The sequence below is a fragment of the Nuphar pumila genome, chromosome 5, assembly GCF_984573655.1.
Source record: "Nuphar pumila chromosome 5, dmNupPumi1.hap1.1, whole genome shotgun sequence".
Taxonomy (NCBI): Eukaryota; Viridiplantae; Streptophyta; class Magnoliopsida; order Nymphaeales; family Nymphaeaceae; genus Nuphar; species Nuphar pumila.
Genome location: NC_143253.1, coordinates 29,325,215 through 29,343,355, shown reverse-complemented (window position 1 = coordinate 29,343,355; position 18,141 = coordinate 29,325,215). Strand labels below are relative to the sequence as shown.

At 39.1% G+C, this 18,141-nt stretch overlaps 1 protein-coding gene and 1 long non-coding RNA gene across 2 annotated transcripts in view; one reads left to right on the top strand and one right to left on the bottom strand.

The window, feature by feature from the left end:
* LOC149837255 (uncharacterized) overlaps nucleotides 1-6,489 on the top strand; it is a 48,435-nt gene extending 41,946 nt beyond the window's left edge. The window contains exon 2 of the long non-coding RNA XR_016432089.1: nucleotides 6,245-6,489. This is a non-coding gene — a long non-coding RNA (uncharacterized LOC149837255). The remainder of the gene's footprint in view (nucleotides 1-6,244) is intronic.
* Nucleotides 6,490-12,734: 6,245 nt separating this feature from the next.
* LOC149837254 (protein ENHANCED DISEASE RESISTANCE 2-like) lies at nucleotides 12,735-14,013 on the bottom strand. The gene has a single exon (XM_090005914.1). It carries the CDS (start codon nucleotides 13,936-13,938, stop codon nucleotides 12,979-12,981), a length of 960 nt encoding a protein of 319 aa, XP_089862040.1. The 5' UTR covers nucleotides 13,939-14,013; the 3' UTR covers nucleotides 12,735-12,978.
* Nucleotides 14,014-18,141: the final 4,128 nt, after the last annotated feature.

The following is an 18,141-nucleotide window of genomic DNA, read 5'->3' as shown; positions in this document are numbered from 1 at the left end:
TTGACTGCATATATTTATACTTTTCAAAACTATATTATTATTTTTGAGACTGTGTATATAAATGCTACATAAAATTAGGTTAGCCACTTGGAACATAGGGTCTTTAACTGGTAAGTTGGTAGAGTTAGTAGATGTTATGTGTAGGAGAAAGATTGATATTTTATGTCTTCAAGAGACCAAATGGGTAGGTGAGAAAGCTAAAGTGATAGAACCTTGGGGATATAAGATTTGGTATACAGGAATAAATAGGAATAGGAATGGAGTAGGGTTTGTTATGAGTCGTCAGTTTATAGATAATGTAGTTGAGGTCCGTAGGAAGGGTGATAGAATTTTACTTATTAAATTAGTATTAGGTACGGATATTATTAATATTATTAGTGTTTATGCACCTTAAGTAGGTTTAGATGATTCCATTAAGCATCAATTTTGGGAAGATTTAGATGGAGTAGTACAAGAGACATCTTATGGAGAAAAGCTTTTCATCGGCGGTGACCTTAATGGACATGTAGGCATTAGTAGGGATGGATTTGAGAATATCCATGGAGGCTATGGTATAGGAGAAAGAAATGAAAGTGGAGAAAGGATTTTAGATTTTTGTTTGTCCTATGATATGATCTTAGCAAACACTTGGTTTAGGAAGAGGGAGTCTCACCTAGTAACATTTAAAAGTGGGGTTAATACGAGTCAGATAGATTTTTTCCTACTTAGAAAGAGAGATAGGGGTTGTTGCATCGATTGTAAGGTTATACCAGGAGAAAGTGTAGCTACACAACATAGAGTCTTAATTTTAGATCTTAGAATTAGACAATGCCGCAAAAGGGATAGACATAGGATAGATCCTAGAATTAAGTGGTGGGCACTGAAAGGAGCTAAACAAGGAATGTTTGTAGAGCAGGTAGTTAAGGAAGTTGATTGGTGTCTCGAGGAGGATTCAGAATCAATGTGGAATAAGATAGCGGGTGGTATGAGAAAAGTAGCTAAGGAGGTATTGGGTGAGTCTAAAGGCGGTGCACCACTAGGTAAGGATACATCATGGTGGAACGAGGATGTCAAATTAGCTATTAAGGTTAAAAGAGAGTGTTATAGAAATCTAAGTAAGAGTCGTGATAATGAGAATTTGGAGAAGTATATGATAGCAAAGAAGGAAGCTAAAAAAGTTGTTCGAAACGCGAGGGCTAAGGTATATAAGGAGGTTTATGACAAGTTGGATACCAAAGAAGGCGAGAAGGATATTTATAGGCTTGCAAAGATGAGAGATAGGAAATCGAAGGATTTGGGTATGGTTAGATGTATCAAAGATGAAACGCAAAGGGTTTTAGTCAAAGATGAGGAGATTAAGGAGAGATGGAAAGATTATTTTGATAAGCTATTTAATGATAGTCATGCTCAAGATCTTGGAGACTTCTCCATTCCTTTTCATGAGATAAATCGTGACTTCATGCGCAAGATTCAAAAGAAAGAAATTGCAGAGGCTTTTAAGAAAATGAAATCAAGAAGGGCAGTTGGCCCAGATGGTATACCTATCGAGGCTTGGAAATGCTTGGGAGAGAAAGGTTTAGAATGGTTGACAAATCTTTTTAACTTGATTTGGCGAACAAATAAGATGCCTAATGAGTGGAGGAAGAGTACTTTGGTGCCTTTATATAAGAATAAGGGTGATATACAAGATTGCACAAACTATCGTGGTATAAAACTCATGAGTCATACTATGAAACTTTGGGAGAGGGTGATTGAGTCTAGGTTGAGGAAGGTTGTCATGATATCGGAGAATCAATTTGGTTTTATGCCTGGAAGATCAACTATGGAAGCTATACATCTTCTTAGACAACTTATTGAAAGATATAGAGAGAGGAACAAAGATTTGCATATGGTTTTTATTGATTTAGAGAAGGCATACGATAGAGTACCTAGGGACGTTCTCTGGTGGACAATGATGAAGAAAGGTGTTTCTCTCAAGTACATTAGTATAATTAAAGATATGTATGAAGGAGTAGTAACCAATGTCCGCACTTGTGGAGGGGTGACAACCAATTTTCCGATAACGGTTGGGTTACATCAAGGATCTACTTTAAGCCCTTTCCTATTTGCGATAGTGATGGATGAGCTTACGAGATCAATTCAAGAAAATGTACCGTGGTGTATGTTGTTTGCTGATGATATTGTTTTGATTGATGAGTCTAGAGCTGGGGTTAATGCTAAGTTAGAATTATGGAGACAGACATTGGAAGCTAGAGGTTTTAAGTTGAGTAAGAGTAAGACTGAATATATGGAATGTCGGTTTAGTAAGCAACGAAGTAGTGATGGGAGTGTAGTGAAGCTTGGTGAGCAAGATATACCGGTGAATGATTATTTCAAATATTTGGGATCCATCATTCAAAAGTATGGAGAAATTGATGGAGATGTAAATCATAGGATAAAGGTTGGGTGGATGAAATGGAAAAGTGCTACTGGAGTGCTGTGCGATCGTAGAATGCCATTGCGGTTGAAGGGAAAGTTTTATAGGACGACTATTAGACCCGCTTTACTATATGGTACGGAATGTTGGGCTGCCAAGAGACATCATATTCAAAAAATGAGTGTAGCTGAGATGCGGATGCTTAGATGGATGTGTGGAAATACAATAAAAGATAAGATTCGGAACGAAGAGATACGTAAGAAGGTAGGTGTTGCACCCATTGAAAATAAGATGCGAGAGAATCGTTTACGGTGGTTTGGACATATTCGGCGAAGGCCTAATGATGCTCCAGTTAGAAGGTTGGAGAAATGGGAAAATATATTAGTTAAAAGAGGTCGGGGTAGGCCTAGGAAGACTTGGATGGAGATGATAGGAAAGGATATGAATGCTTTGAACCTCACCGAGGACATGGCGTTGGATAAAAATGATTGGAGGAAAAGGATTCATGTGGAAGACCCAAAATGAATTTCTTTTTTGGTTCATATCGCTGACCCCAATTGTTTTGGGATGAAGGCGTAGTTGTTGTTGTTTGTTGTATATAAATGCTACATACACATGCCTTCAAAACTCTATACACTTATATATATATATATATATGTGTATGTAGTTTCAAAGATATGTGTATATAGCATATATATATATATATATATATATTTTGAACTTGAATATATATATTTTTGAAACTGTATTTTTTAACTGCATATATATGCTATATACACATATTTTCAAAACTATATACACTTGTATATATACATATATTTTTTGAACTTGAATATGTATATATATATTTCTAAAACTGTATTTTTTTAACTGCATATATATATATATTCAAGTTGTATATATATAATTCATAAATGGACTATATATATATATATATGCTATATACGCATATCTTTGAAATAATATACACTTGTGTGTATATATATATATATATATATATAAATTTTTTTGAACTTGTATATATATATTTTTGAAACTGTATTTTTTTTAACTGCGTATATATATGTTGTATAAACATATCTTCAAAACTATGTACACTTGTATATATATGTATATATTTTTTGAACTTGAATATATATACATTTTTTAAACTGTATTTTTTTAAACGATAATACCCAAAGTGCACCGGTTCAGGTGTGGTGAACCCACTGAGCATGGTTCAGACCTTGGTCTGAACATGCTGCAAACACAAACATCATTTTACCAAACAGAGCACAACATGAGAAGAATAACATGCTGAAATAAAATAAAAAGAAAAACCCAGACATGATGTAATATCATATATGCTGAAAATACATTAGACATAGCATATTGTAATATACGCTGAAAATAAAATTAAATATAGTATAATATAGTACTTGCAGAAAATAAAATCAGACATAGTGTAATGTAGTACATACAGGAAATAAAATCAGACATAGTGTAATGTAGTACATGCAGAAAATAAAATCAGACATAAGGTAATGTAATGTAATGTATGCTGGAATTAAAATCAGTCATAGAGTAATATAACATATGCTGGAAATAAAAAAAATCAGACATGATTTAATGTAATATATGATAGAAATAAAATAAAACACAACCTTATGTCAGATAAAAAGGCTGAAACAAAAATAATACATGGCATGCTAAAACAAATCCAACCTAGGTTTTTTAACTTTTGTCCAAACCTTTAGAGCCTTCATTTCCAGTTTTAAAACATGGTTCGGTTTTGTAAAAACCTTCATGTCCAATTTTTTTAAAAACCACCATGTACGTTATGGTCCAATCCAAACGTTACCCCATTCTCTTTTTTTTTTGTTATTTTTAAAGTAACATGCATATTTCTGATTTAGGAAATATTAGCATACATACATCATAAATATATTAAATCATCAAAAGATGGTTACCAAGCTGTCATACATGCTAAAGAAAAATATATTTTGTAGAATGAAAAAACAAACAAACCGCAAGACCCCCTTTCAATCGGTATAGACAAGAGTTCGAATGCACCTTTCTCTACACTAGATTTGTTAGGGGTGTAGTATCCTCAAGAACTCCCACACACGAGAAATCAGAAATGGATACAGGGAAGAGAAGAGAGAGAGAAGGCAAGAGAGAACCCTTAGCCCAATAACATGAGAATGGGGAGCTCCTCTCAAAAATGAAGTTTTTTAAGTGCTATGGGCTAGGGGTGAAGGAGATGGATGGTTGAGAGAGATTGAGGGGTGATGGAGGGTTGAACTTGGTCAACCCTCACCCCCCTTTCTCCCTTTCCAAAACCTTTTCCAAGTTTTTATAAAAATGGCAAAAGGAAAAACAAAAAAAAAGGATTTTTGAAGGAGGCTATTTGAGCTTTCCTCAAAAGAAAACCCACATGGCCATTCGAATGGCCCTCTTGGGCCTTTAAACCAAAAGAGGAGGTGGAGTGTCTCCCTCAAGTGGGCCCCACTCCTTTCCCTCCTCAAATTTGAATTTCAAGGGCCTCTTAGGTATTGGGTCTATCCCAGAGTTACTGGAAGCTTCTTAGGTACGTGGGAAGCACGCTTCTCGGAAACTCTCTTCGGAAGCACGATACTTCTCGCTTCCGAAACTTTATGGGAATCTCGATTCCCCCACGCTTCTTCTATGCTTCCCACACGCATGGTCTATGCTTCCTATATGCTTTTCTCACGTTTTTTTTCATGTTTTTCATGTATTTCCTCTCACTTCCCATGTACTTTCTCTAAATTGGTAACCTTCATTGTTAGATTTTAACAAAATTTAACTCTTTTAGTGAAAAATCATGAAATATAAGAATGATCAATTTTATTTTAATTTTTATTTGTTTCTTGTTCGATTCCTATTCAGTTACCATATTGCTTTATTTTTTATTCATATTTCTCTTTCAAATTGATACTTCGCTTCCCACTTGCTGCTTCCTATAAATTTTAAAATGCCTCGCTTCTCGCTTTCGCTTCCTGTATCGTTTCCCGCTTCCACTTCCTAGTTTGGCAACCTTGGTCTATCCCAACCCATTCGAAAAATAGGTTAGTCCAAGATCCGCAAACCCCGCAAGAAGTGTCCAACTCCAACAAGCCTTCAATAATTTTTTTCTTATATATATATATATATATATATATATATATATATATATATATATATATATATATGTGTGTGTGTGTGTGTGTGTGTGTGTGTGTGTGTGTGTGTGTTTTGAAACCCCAATACACTTAATCAATCTCCATATTGGATCCCAATCAAATTGGGTTCAATCTAACCCAAACGAATTAGAATGTTTTAATTTATTTTTACTCAAACACAATCAATCGTACAGGTCAATTAAACAGGGAAATAAAAATTGGTGAGAGTTTATTTTGCTTTTATTTCATGGTCAGAAAGGTTGTCTTATAATCAAATATTAGCACTCCGTATTCATTCAATGCTTTGAAACATCATAAATATCATTGACTTGTCTGTGGTAGCTCGATTATCATCAATAAATCCATTATTGTACTTGTAATGAGTATATGAAAGCACCCACTTATCCAGAAACATAAGATAAACTAGGAAATTGCGCTGCACTCCAAATGACATTTTTTTATCCCAAACACCAGTATCAGATTTTTCACTGAGAGGCTACTCTTTTTCAAGTCACCTAAGCCACTTAACCGAAGACCTGAATAGGCCCTAGGGGTGAGTGTACTACCCCTGGCGTTTGCCTGTCCCGGAACCGGGACTAAGTCTCCAGACTGGGTGTGGGATTTCCCCAGATTAAATATGGAAAAAAAGTCACCCAAGGTTGCTAATCTCTCTCTCTGGATAATGCAGGGAAACTACCTTGGTTTGAACATCCTGTTACAGGTAAAGAAATTCCAAGTTGATCGTTGTTGACTGTGGCCTTATTAAGTGTCCACGTTGAAAAACTCCATGAGTACTCTCCCCCTGCCCACTGGTGATAGTTTCCTGTAAGCTTCAACCTTGCAATAAGAGATGCACACCTCGAGTATCGATCGAATTGGTGTCCTCTTTCAATTTCAGTTCCTTAAGTTTTGCTTTGGTAGCATATTGCAAAATTTTCAATTGCCCTGCTATATATAAGTTCCCTGAGGGAATTTATCCCACAGTGGAATGGTAAATCAATATGAAAAATGATCACATTGTATGCAGCGTCATTGCATGGTGGACATGCAGCGACCTGCCTCACAGCCTGACTGTCATCCATCTTGGCATTTCTCGAGAGAGAGTGTGATATTCATCTCATGAAATGTTGAGGTCTCCGTGGTTAGCAGTAGTGTAACTGCATGTTAAAATGCAGCGCCCCTGCATAAAAAGGTGAAAAATTTGTCACCAACTACCATAGATTCCACATTGTAATGATGAACATGGTAGGATGCACATGCCTTGGGGATTTTTTTTTTTTTGAATTGGAAAACAAAAAAAGAATACATACCATGAACTAGGGATTGTATCAAAGTTGTTGGTTGAGTAAACATGAGTTCAACGTGGTGTAACAAACTTTCAAAATCACATGCATGGTAAGATGAGAAACTTGTTGAAAGCGATGCCACTTGACCTTAAAGAAATAATAGTAATATATATATATATATATATATATATATATATATATATATATATATATATATATATATATATATAAACTGCAGAAATTGACCTTATGTAGCTATCTTATTAATTTAATTTATATCTCATAAAGTGATCACACTCATCAGCCCGTCCAGATGCATGTCTGTTATTAATGATTTTCTTTCAGAATGGTGGGGGCACCAGCCATCATGGGTACAGTGGGCCCTTGTTGCAGATAAGGCTGGTAAACCATCCAAGCAACTTGTGACTGTGCTTGGTTCGGCTCATCACAAGAGGTAGTTCATGATGAGTTCGTATAGCTGATGAGCTGAGCTACAAGCAGCTTGTTTAAGCTTAAACGAGTCGAACCCAAACACAGGGTGTTCAGCTCGGCTCAAGAGACCTCATGTGTATTTTCATATATTTCATGTATAAATAACATGTGATGTTTTTACACGAGCAGAGATCGAGCTCGGCTTGGCTAAACATGAACACAAACCGAGTAATGAGATCAAACCAGTGGTAAATGAGCTGAACCCAACACACCCTGTCCGGTTTGTTCGGCTCGTTTACCAGCCCTAGTGGCAGAGGATTAAACATGCTTACATGTGGCCAGTGGCCACTGATTGCTACGTGTAGGAGCATGAATCTTGCATCTCATTTGATTTGCAATCACATGTGATTCGGGATTTGGAATCATGATGCAGGAGCTGAACAAAGCGAACATGGTTTAGCACGGTACATTCAGATTTAATTATTTTTTTTTATCTTTGTTTTTTTATATTGGATAATTGTGCCTAATCCATATCTTCAGAATAAGTTTTATGCTTTAAAAAGTTCTTCTTTCTTGCATTTTTCTTATATAATCTCATAGTTGGTTAGATTTTCTCGAAAATCGGGCTACTGATCTACATAATCATCCTTACATTTTTTTAGAGTCGTGGATGCCTTAGATGAACATCTAAAGTTGGTAAAATGAAAGGCTGGAAAAACAGTTCAAAAGATGGTATTTGGGATTCCGCGTGGATGAATGGCATCAGAGACCTGATATGCACACTTTTTTTTGTGTTTATTACATGAAAATCGAGGTCAGGATAGAGACGGCTCCGCTTGTCTGGCTGGAGCAATTAGTGCATGTCACTTTGTTGTTGGAACGTTGCAAGTTCGAATCCCAATGGTATAACTGGTAGGGGTGTGACTAACCCCAGCTTTCTCTGTCGAAAAAAGTCTTGATGTCTATCGCCATGCCCCAATAATTTAAACCTTGAGGTTCACATCACTTCCAAATGTCCCATGTGTCCTTGCACACGAGAAACGGGGCGACTCTTAGAGCCAAGCAAACTAGGCCTTAAAAATCCAATGATTCTTACAACTTTGGCGACTTTGGTGGTTATATCCGTCGTGAAGAACATATAACATATTCAATACTTGAATGCACAACAATGCATAATCACATGGACATTTTCCAAAAGCCAATATCGTTTTTTTTTTGTTCATGTCAGATAGGAAAAAAAAATTCGAAATTATCTTGTTATTTACAAAACATCAATAGATTTGAGATTATCCCAGTATTACCAAAATACCATCACAAATTATCATGAGATTATACTTATATAACCCTATTACTTAACCAAAAATTGAACTTCCATAAGCAGGTTTACATCCATAAGCAGTGATTAATGAAGGGGACGGTTAATGCTGTGAATCCTTCCCCAATCACCCTACACGTGGTTACCTTATAAAAAAACTAGTAGGGTATAGCAGCCGGCCCTTATGGCTGGGCTTTAGATAAATAAACTTTAAGTCAAACTACAACAGTGAAATTCATCATTAAAAGTTCATACAGTTTACTTTTTATTTTTTTAATGAGGATAAGTATTTTTCAATTTTCAAGGGAGAATACAAGAAACCCAAAAGCATTCACGGTTTCCAATATCATGGGTGTTGACCTGAGGTCCTATGATAGTTTTAAGGAAAAGTTTGGCCTATACTTGGAATTTCAGAAACATGTGGCTCATATTTGAAATTATGGATAAAAGGTTAGCCCCTAAATGGAAATTTTCCTAAAATCTTTATTATGACGAAGAATATGATTAATAGATAATGCATATACATCTAAAATAATACATTTTGTTAAAAACTATACATCTAGTCCATTAGCCGATCAAGGGTTTTTCGGGCTCCAATTGTTTACAGCAAGCCACTGCTCACCTTGGCTTATCTGGCTCGAGTGAGCCAAGCTGAGCTCGAGCCAAATGAGCTGAATCACAATCTGGCTTGTTGAATAAAAAAAACATTTTTTATAGGGTTCATAACGAAAATGGAAACCCTGGCCTCTTAGAATGCCTACATACCCAACTAGCTTCCATATGTTTTTTAACATGTATCACACATAAATCTTATACAAACTCATCTAAATATGAGCCTAAACGAGCCGAGCCCAGATGAACACCCATTTCTCATGCTCAGCTCAGTTACACTATAATCACCAAGCCAACTTGACAATCAAGAAGAAGCTTTTGGCGAGCCAAACCTAATAGAGACAAAGTTGCTTAGTTCGTTTACAGCTCTATTGGTAGGTCATACAAATTTGGCGCGAGAGAGAGAGAGAGAGAGAGAGAGAGAGAGAGAGAGAGAGAGAGAGAGAACTATTGATTTTTGTGTAAAAAATGCATTAGTGCCATATAAGTAATGCATATTCTCTTTGGAAAAAAAGTAAAGATGCTAAAAAAAAATTGTATTTCAATTCAAAGAACACATGATAATATGTCATCAAGAAATTTATTGTTTTGTTGTTTAAAAGGTTATTTGAAAAGAAGTTATAAAGGATAAACTTTTTGGCCTGTACTACAATGCTTATGCTTTTATAAGATTCATAAGATATAAGAAAAGACAACATAATGTAAAACTTTGTTAAATCTCGTGAAAATGAATCAACCCTATTATATAGATGTCGATGAATGAAGATGGTGAATCTTTAGAACATCGACTTTACGCTTTTAGATGGAATAAAAAGTGTGGAACAGCCAGTAGCAAACCAAGAAGGCCTTTTTCTTAGGTATATCTGTTACAAAATAGGTGCAGAATCAAGCCTTCCAAAATCCAAGAGTAGTTTATTTTAGTGACAAGATGGTTGGTTGTACATAAAGCGTTGGAAAAGCCATCTTATCAAAGGACCAGTCCCTTACAGTTTCCTGTATGGCTGTATCAACACAAGCATGGCATAGTCTTGCTCCTTTGAACACCTCCATCGTTGACTCTATATATAAGACAGAAACCAGTACATCTCTCTCTCTCTCTCTCTCTCTCTGATCTGGCATGTATAGGGATGGCAGTGGATCAGGGCAGGGGCCGGGGACAAGGTCTCCACCCCTGCCCCGTTTCAAAATCCGAACCTTCATCCCCGCCTCCATCCCCGCATGGGGATGGATTTCAACCTCCACCCCTGCCTCCATCCCCGTTTCATGTCCTCCATCCCTAGTCTAAACGGCTAGGCGGGGAGAAGCTTAAGTCCATCCCGGCACGGGGATAGATTTTAACCTTCATCCCCGCCTCCATCCCCGTTTCATGCCCTTCATCCCCGGTCCAAACGGAGCGAGGCGGGGCAGAGTCCCGTTGTCCCCCAGTCCACTGCCATACCTAGGCATGTAGTTTTTTTGTGTTGTTGAGAAAACCATTTTGTTTAGGTAAACCATGCATGATATTGTCAAAGCCACCTAAAGCGCATATGGATTTGGAACAATGGAAGCCATCAACTCGAGGCTTGATTTGACCAAATTTTAAACCCAAATCATCTCCGCAGATTGAGAGCATGCTTAGGGTTTTTTTTTTAATGAGATGCCTCGATATTCCTTGTCTTGCCAGGTGTTTGGCTATTTTCAGAAACCCTCAAATTTTTCCATCATATTTTTCACACCTTTCAAATATTGCATACACCTTTGTGACCTTTAAGCAAATAGCTCCATCTCTGTACCGTTAGTTTAATCTTGATGTTAAAAAGAAGAAAAAAACAGAACAAATTTTCCTTTATGCTCAATATGAATGATTTGTTGTATTACTAAGAATACCCAGAACTCTTTGTTGTCAAGTGGCAAAGATTACTAGAGCAGACTGCAGAGCAATGCATTTGCCTGCGGCTGCCACTCAGGTTTTATTGTGTGAGACCAAAAATTCAGGACAAGGATACACTGAAAACCAGAGTTTTAAAAAAATAGGTTATTAAGAGTGCATCTTGGGGTTATTTGCTAAACCTGGGTTAAAAATTCTGTGACATATTTGAAAAAAAAAAAGGTTGGTGGGCATTTGAAAATTACCAAGCGGGACAGAAGAAAGCTGAGACTCTTGATAAGGAAGGTATCAAATCTCTAGCTGGAATGACACAACACTGATTAACAAATCCAAATATCAATAATATGATCCTTGGTACACCAATATAATACAGGATCATGACGTAAAGAATGGTTAGATTTTACACAAAGATAACAGGTTCCAAACTTTTGTCTAGAGCAACTGAATACATGAGTAAGATAAAGTGATTGAAACATCTGTGGCAGTCATCATCTCACCAACACAGTGCTTTTTGATCCATGTCACCGGCCTAAAAGCATGTTAGATACTAAATCAGTGAGAACCATCACATCTTATAGCTATTTTCAGACTTCTGAAAAAACATCTGATATTTGCAGAAGTATGCACAGAAACTACATATACTGAAAAGTACACCATCTTCCTAGTGCTAGATTACATAGTACTCCTCATGTGAGTGAGCCACCCGGTAATAGATTTCAAACATAATTTTAAGCATTTTTTTTACATTTTATTAAAAAATAGCCGATTCAGGTTAGTATCGTAATGATTTTCTGCCGATACTAGCGGATTCAGGCCGATACTGACAACATTGGATGCAACTAAACATACAGTGGCTCAAAAGCCAAAAACAATAAATCCAAAACTCCTCAAAAATCGTGCGAAACACTGTTCAAGTAAAAATGTTAAAATTTTACTGTAGCATAATGCAATTGAAACAATTTAGAAAAAAGAAAAAGGAGACAAGGTGACCCTACCATTACCAACACCACTAAGGACACTATGGACAAGAACAATAAAGAAAAATAATGGTCGGTAAAAGTAAAAGTAAAAGAATTGACAGCAAAGAAGCTCGTACCACTACCACCCACTCAGCCGGTGACCATATGAATCCACACAGGCCCGTCCTTGCATCAAAGAAGCATCTGGAACACCACTCCCTGTCTTCTTACAAAATACTTCTTCCCACTAAAAACATCTCAATAGTGCATTGAAATATGGGGGGAAAGTAAAGGAATTATATATAAACCATCAAATTATGCAAAAAACCAAAGTCACTCTCTTGATATCCGTTTTTTCTAGAGAAAAAATGATTGAGACCCTCGAAAAATGACTAAGATCTTAGGATTCCTTACAGCAAATGATTGATTCAATCATGCATTTCTGTTTCACACACGAGAACGCCGAACCACAAAAAAAAAAGGGCACAAAATGCCGAGAAAGAAAAAATCTGAAGAGCCACAAAAAATTAGTGAACCTAAACATCGATTCGTCCTCACAAAATCCCCATTTAGCAACCAATGACCCACCATTGAAACAGAATAGGACCAAATTGTACTGAATTACTAGAGAAAATAAAATAAAGAAAAATCATCCCTCTCTCTCTCTCCAACATCTTCAATTGGCAAACAGAAACAGCAAAAGATGACAACGAATCCTTCCGCAGGAATGATCCATTCTATTAATAGATGAAGAACAAGGAAACAAGAACCCATGAAAGAAGCAGGAGAAAATTACCATCCTCTCTCTCCAGCAACTTTATCTTTCTCTAGATCCTCCCATTCTCTATCTACAGAGACGATGATTGGTAGTGATGATCCGTGAACCCCCCCCCCCCCCCCCCCAACAACTAAAAGGATGATCCCCAAAAGGCAAACAAATATTTTTTCCCCTCACTTACTTACACCATTAGGCCTCTTCTCCTCCCCTTCCGCACCGTCCTTGCCCACATGCTTCACCTTGCTGAAGCTCCTCCCTCCGCCCTTGGCATGGAGGTGTTTCCCTGCCGGGGCGGCGGCCGACGCAGCACTCTCCGAGACGCCGACGGCCGCGGCGGAGGCCATCTCCATGTGCGCGATCCTCACCGCCCCGATGAGCCGCTCCGGCAGCTCCTCCTCCGCCTGCGCCTCCACCACGAACCCCATATCGATCGTCACCGCCGTCACGTACCCGAGCGCGAGATGCAGCACGGCGTTCGCCAGCGCCGACGAGCCGATGTCGACGTCGATCTCGAGGTAGCTCGGCCGACGGACGTACCGGATCTCGAGCGCCCGGCCGAGCAGGCACGCCGCGTAGTTGCCGACGGCCGCCCGGACGATCCACGGCCCGCGGACGATCCGGTTCACGATCTTGAAGCGGGCGTTCCGGAACTGGTCGTCGCCGTGGACGAACCGGTAGAGGAGTGACCCGGCCGGGATGGGCGCGTCCGAGCCGAAATAGAAGACCGCGCTGTGGTGGTCGCGGCCGGGGATCTGGAGGTTCACGGCGAGGACGAAGGCCTTGAGCGACTCGCCCCGGGACTGGGCCCGGCGGAGCGCGGCGGAGATGCGGTTGTCCGGCCGGCCGAGGACGTCGTCGAGCCGGGCGGACGATCGGAGCCAGTCGACGCCGAGCGGGGCGAGGAGGTAGGCCGGGTCGGCAGGGATCTTCTGGCGCCGGGCAAAGAAGTTTGGGCCGCGCACGCTGAAGACGTCGCCCGGCGGCGACGCCCACCCGTTGGTCCCCGTCTGGAGGTCAACCCGCCGGAGCGACCCGCCGGATCTCGCTTCCTCCATCCACCCGGGCTCCGCCTCCTCCCCACCGACACTGCTGGACCCCGTCGGAGCCTCCTTATCCTTCGTCGTCGGACACATTTCGGCTCCTCCTTGACCGCCGCTGGTGATGGCAGTGGCGGTGGTGGTGGTGGATCTCCTCCTCCCTTCTGTCTCTCTGGAAGGAAGGGAGAAGCAAGGTACAAAAGGTAAGGGACCGTTTAAAACTACCACTGATATTGATAGAAATTACAAGATAGCTATCAATTAATTGAGGTCCGACGGATTAGCTAGTCGGGTTGGAATCGTAGGGATCCGAGTAGTATATGGACCGGGTTTGGTCTGTAAATTTTCAAACCATACCCAGGTCAGACCCGTGCAAATTAAGACGCGCAATTTTTCAATATAAAGAATATAACCTTGTACATATGCCGTATATAACTAGATTCTAGACTCTGAGTGTTTATGTTAGGTCTGGTAGGACCCGAACCCGGAAATGGTATCGGAATTTCAAGGTCAGGTTTGGATCCCGATACACACGGGTCCAACTCAGGTCCAACCCGTTGGCAGGCCTACTGGTGATGGTGAGGCTTCAAACGGATTGCGTACGAAGTGGACTGTGCTATGTTCTAATTCGTAATGTTAGATCCAAACCCATGCCCAGATATGTGAGTTTGAATCAGGGTCCTAATTTTATATGGTAATATGGAGCAGGTTAAAAAAGAAAAGTTTCAAAGAGGCACCTAAAGTTTGGGCATTAACAAATGGCACCTATATTTTAGAAAATTATAAAAACGCACCTAAAGCATGTCGTGGTTAATTAAAAAAGTGTGGGAGCTTTGATGAATGTGATGTTAAATTATTATTTTACCCTCTACATCATATTTTCTTAAATGCACTTAAAAAAAGGGAAAGAGTCGTTGAAGGGTTAACTAGATTTTTTTTTTACGGGATTTGAAGGGTTATCTAGTAAATTAACTTTCCTAAAGTTTTTCTTTTTTTTGTTAACGGTGCAAAATTTTAAGGGACTTTTTTAAAGTTTTCCAAAACTTAGGTTTATTTTTTATTAATGCCCAAACAAGCCTTTTACATTACAACTGATCGGATTTAATCTTAAAAATCCAAATCCAATGTAAACATGGAAATGAATGCTTATCTGAACCCAACTAAGTAAATCCAGATATGATCGAAATACAGCTATTTCTCGTGTTGAGAGGCTGGCACCAGCAGAAAAGGATGGTCTAACTAGGGATGCACACTAGCTGGGCTCCTGCCAACCAAGCCCGGCACACCCCAAAAAAAAAGGATGTATAGGCTCGGCTCAAGCTCATCTCGAGCCTGAACCGAGCCGAGCTTAACCGGGTCGAGCCTGAGCTGAGCTCGGATCAATGTTTCACACTTCTGACTTCTGAGCACAACGAACCGAGTTGGCCTAGACTCAGTCCGTGGCTAGTTCGAGCTCATCAGGCAAAGAGTGAGAAAGCCTTTCCTTCAATCATTTCAATTGGGAAGAACGAGAGAGAGAGAGAGAGAGAGAGAGAGAGAGAGAGAGAGAGAGAGAGAGAGAGAGAGAGAGAGAGAGAGAGAGAGAAGAATGAGAGAGATAGAGAACCTTGACCGAGTTCCTCCACCACCACACTCCTCTGCCCTCCGTCATGTTCCTCCACCGCCATCCTCTTTCGTCGTGTTCACCTTCAGCATGGAAGAGAGGGAGTGGGAAGCTAAGTGAAAAAGGAAAAAGGGGAAGAGAGAGAGAGTGAGAAAGGGAAAAGTGAGGAGGAGAGAGCAAGAAAGGAGAAAGTGGGGGCAAGGACGAGGCTCGAGAGAGAGAGGGTGGTGTATGTTCCCCCCCGACGATTCACTGAATCCCACGTCTGTGTTCGGGGCTTTGAATGAGCACCACGTATACAAGCACATGGGGATCGTATTCCCGTGTATGTTGACATAACTTTGCATCGGACTCTGGTGTTGTTGCAAAGACTTAAGTACCCTTTCTTGCTATTCTTCTCATAAAGTGATGGTTTGAGAAAATGACAAAAATGCCCTTTATTCAAAAAAGAAAAAACAAACAGTTCAAAAAAAGGACAAACATGTCCTCCATCTAGAAAGTCGAGGATGATGTTGACTCTTCAAAGTCTTCTTCTTCTTTCTCCGTAAAACATTGTAAAACCCTCTCTCTCTCTCTAGAGAAGAAATCAAGGGAGGATTCTTGAAAAGACTTAAGTGCCCCAAAGATGATTATTTAAGACCCAGTCTTTGCACTGCAGGATTATCCGAGAAAGAAATCTCCCCTAGAGGAGGCCATGAACATCAACCCTCTCACTCTCTCTCTCTCTTCTCTTTCTGCTTCTGTGCACATCCAGCTGAAGATCCTACATTGCTCCATCAAGCACCGACTGACCTGCACATTGACTGTTGTGAAGCCTGATTCAGAGTTTTTACCCTTACAGGAGGAGGGTTTGGGGGCTCCTCCCAGCGTGGATAGCATCATTCAACTAAATGAGTTGTAGATCCTGATTCAGAGTTTTTACCCTTACAAGAGAGGGGTAAAACCTCATCTCACTCTCTCTCCCTTCTCTCTCTACTTTTGTGCACATCCAACAAACGATCCAACATTTCTCTATCAAACACCGATTGACCTGCACACTGACTGTGGCATCGTTCAACTTGATGAGTTGTGGAGCCTGATTTAGAGTTTTTGCCCTTACAGGAGGGGGGTTTGGGGGCTCCTCCCAGCGTGAGTAGCATCATTCAACTTGAAGAGTTGTGGAGTCTGATTCAAAGTTTTTACCCATTCATATTTTAAGGCATTAGATCTCATGTTTGAACATCCACGCATGTGCAGTTTGCTTTCATCATGTTCAGTTGCTTTCTAGATTATACTTTGAATTCTGGTGCATTTTAGATCTATCGATTTGTATGTAACCAGAGCTCATTTTAATCTGAATTTTTTACTGCAACTTCATGCATATGTCTTTATGCTCTCCACCAAAAATCAGATCATTCTGAGTTTGTTTGACCCACTTTAAAAATCGAGATTCAGAACCTGTTATTTTGCACCGTTAGGATTTTAGCAGAATCAGGACCAACTTGCAGGAGTGATTTCTCCCTAACCAGAGATGATCTTTCCAATCCGTAAAAAGGGTTGTTTTCTAAATTAAATCTAGTTTGTTCATACTAAATTACAGCAATTTATATGGTGTTTTCATACCAGTTTTGGGTCAAAAATCATAACTCTGTTACAATGTGTCATTTTAACGGCTCAGATTTTGATCCATTTTGTTTGAATTTTATTTTCCTAATGGGAGATCATTTTTCAATTTTGTAAAACGAGTTCTCTTCGTTTATGTGTCTAGTTCATCTCTGTAAATTTTCAGAATTTTTTATGGTCAATTACTATTTTATTTTGATTAAATACCAGAACCTTGTATCCAGATTTTATAAATGTTATGATTTTGGCCCTCATATCATGACTGTTATAACACTTCTTTAACAAATCGCTATTTGATTGGCAATATTCTTCAACAAATCGTTGTTATGATTTTTTTGGGTCTCTAATGAGTCTCTACTATGATTTGTAGTACTTTTTGGTCTCCAACGAGCCTAACAATGATTTATAGTGTTGTTCAGTCTTTTAACTATGATTTATAGTGCTTTGGGGTCTCCAACGAGCCCCACAACGATTTGTAGTATTTTTCGGTCTTTTAACTATGATTTATAGTGTTTTCGGGTCTCTAACGAGACCCACAACGATTTATAGTGATGCTGGACCTCGCTATAGCGATTTGTAGTGTTTCTCGCTAAACACTACAGCGATTTGTGATACAAATCGTTATCCGAATTAGGACCAACTTGTCAGGGCCATATCTCCCTAACCAGAGATTGTATTTCAAATCCGTAAAAAATGGTGTATTTGTTATGAAGTCTAGTTTTTTCCTGTAAATTTTCAGCGATTTCTATGGTCATTTGATACCCCATTTGGATCTAAAACCAGACCTCTATCAGTCTGCCTTATTTGAGTGACATAGGTTTTTATTTCATTTTGTAAGAGTCATTATTCTCCAACGGAAGATCATTTTCCAAATTCGTAAAAGGGGTTTTCTTTCTCTATGTGTATAGTTTATATTTGAAAAGTTTTATAACTTTCTATGCTCATTTAATATTTCAAACCAGTTAAAAACCGAGACATGTTATTATTCCCTTTTAACTGAGTGGATGGAAGTTAATTATAACTTGTTGGAGACATGTCTCGGTTTTTAACAGGTTTGAAATATCAAATGAGCAGAAAGTTATAAAAATTTCCAG

Bases quoted from the DNA above. Each gene is read 5' to 3' on its own strand.
- LOC149837254 (XM_090005914.1), bottom strand. From the start codon at position 13,938: ATGTGTCCGACGACGAAGGATAAGGAGGCTCCGACGGGGTCCAGCAGT.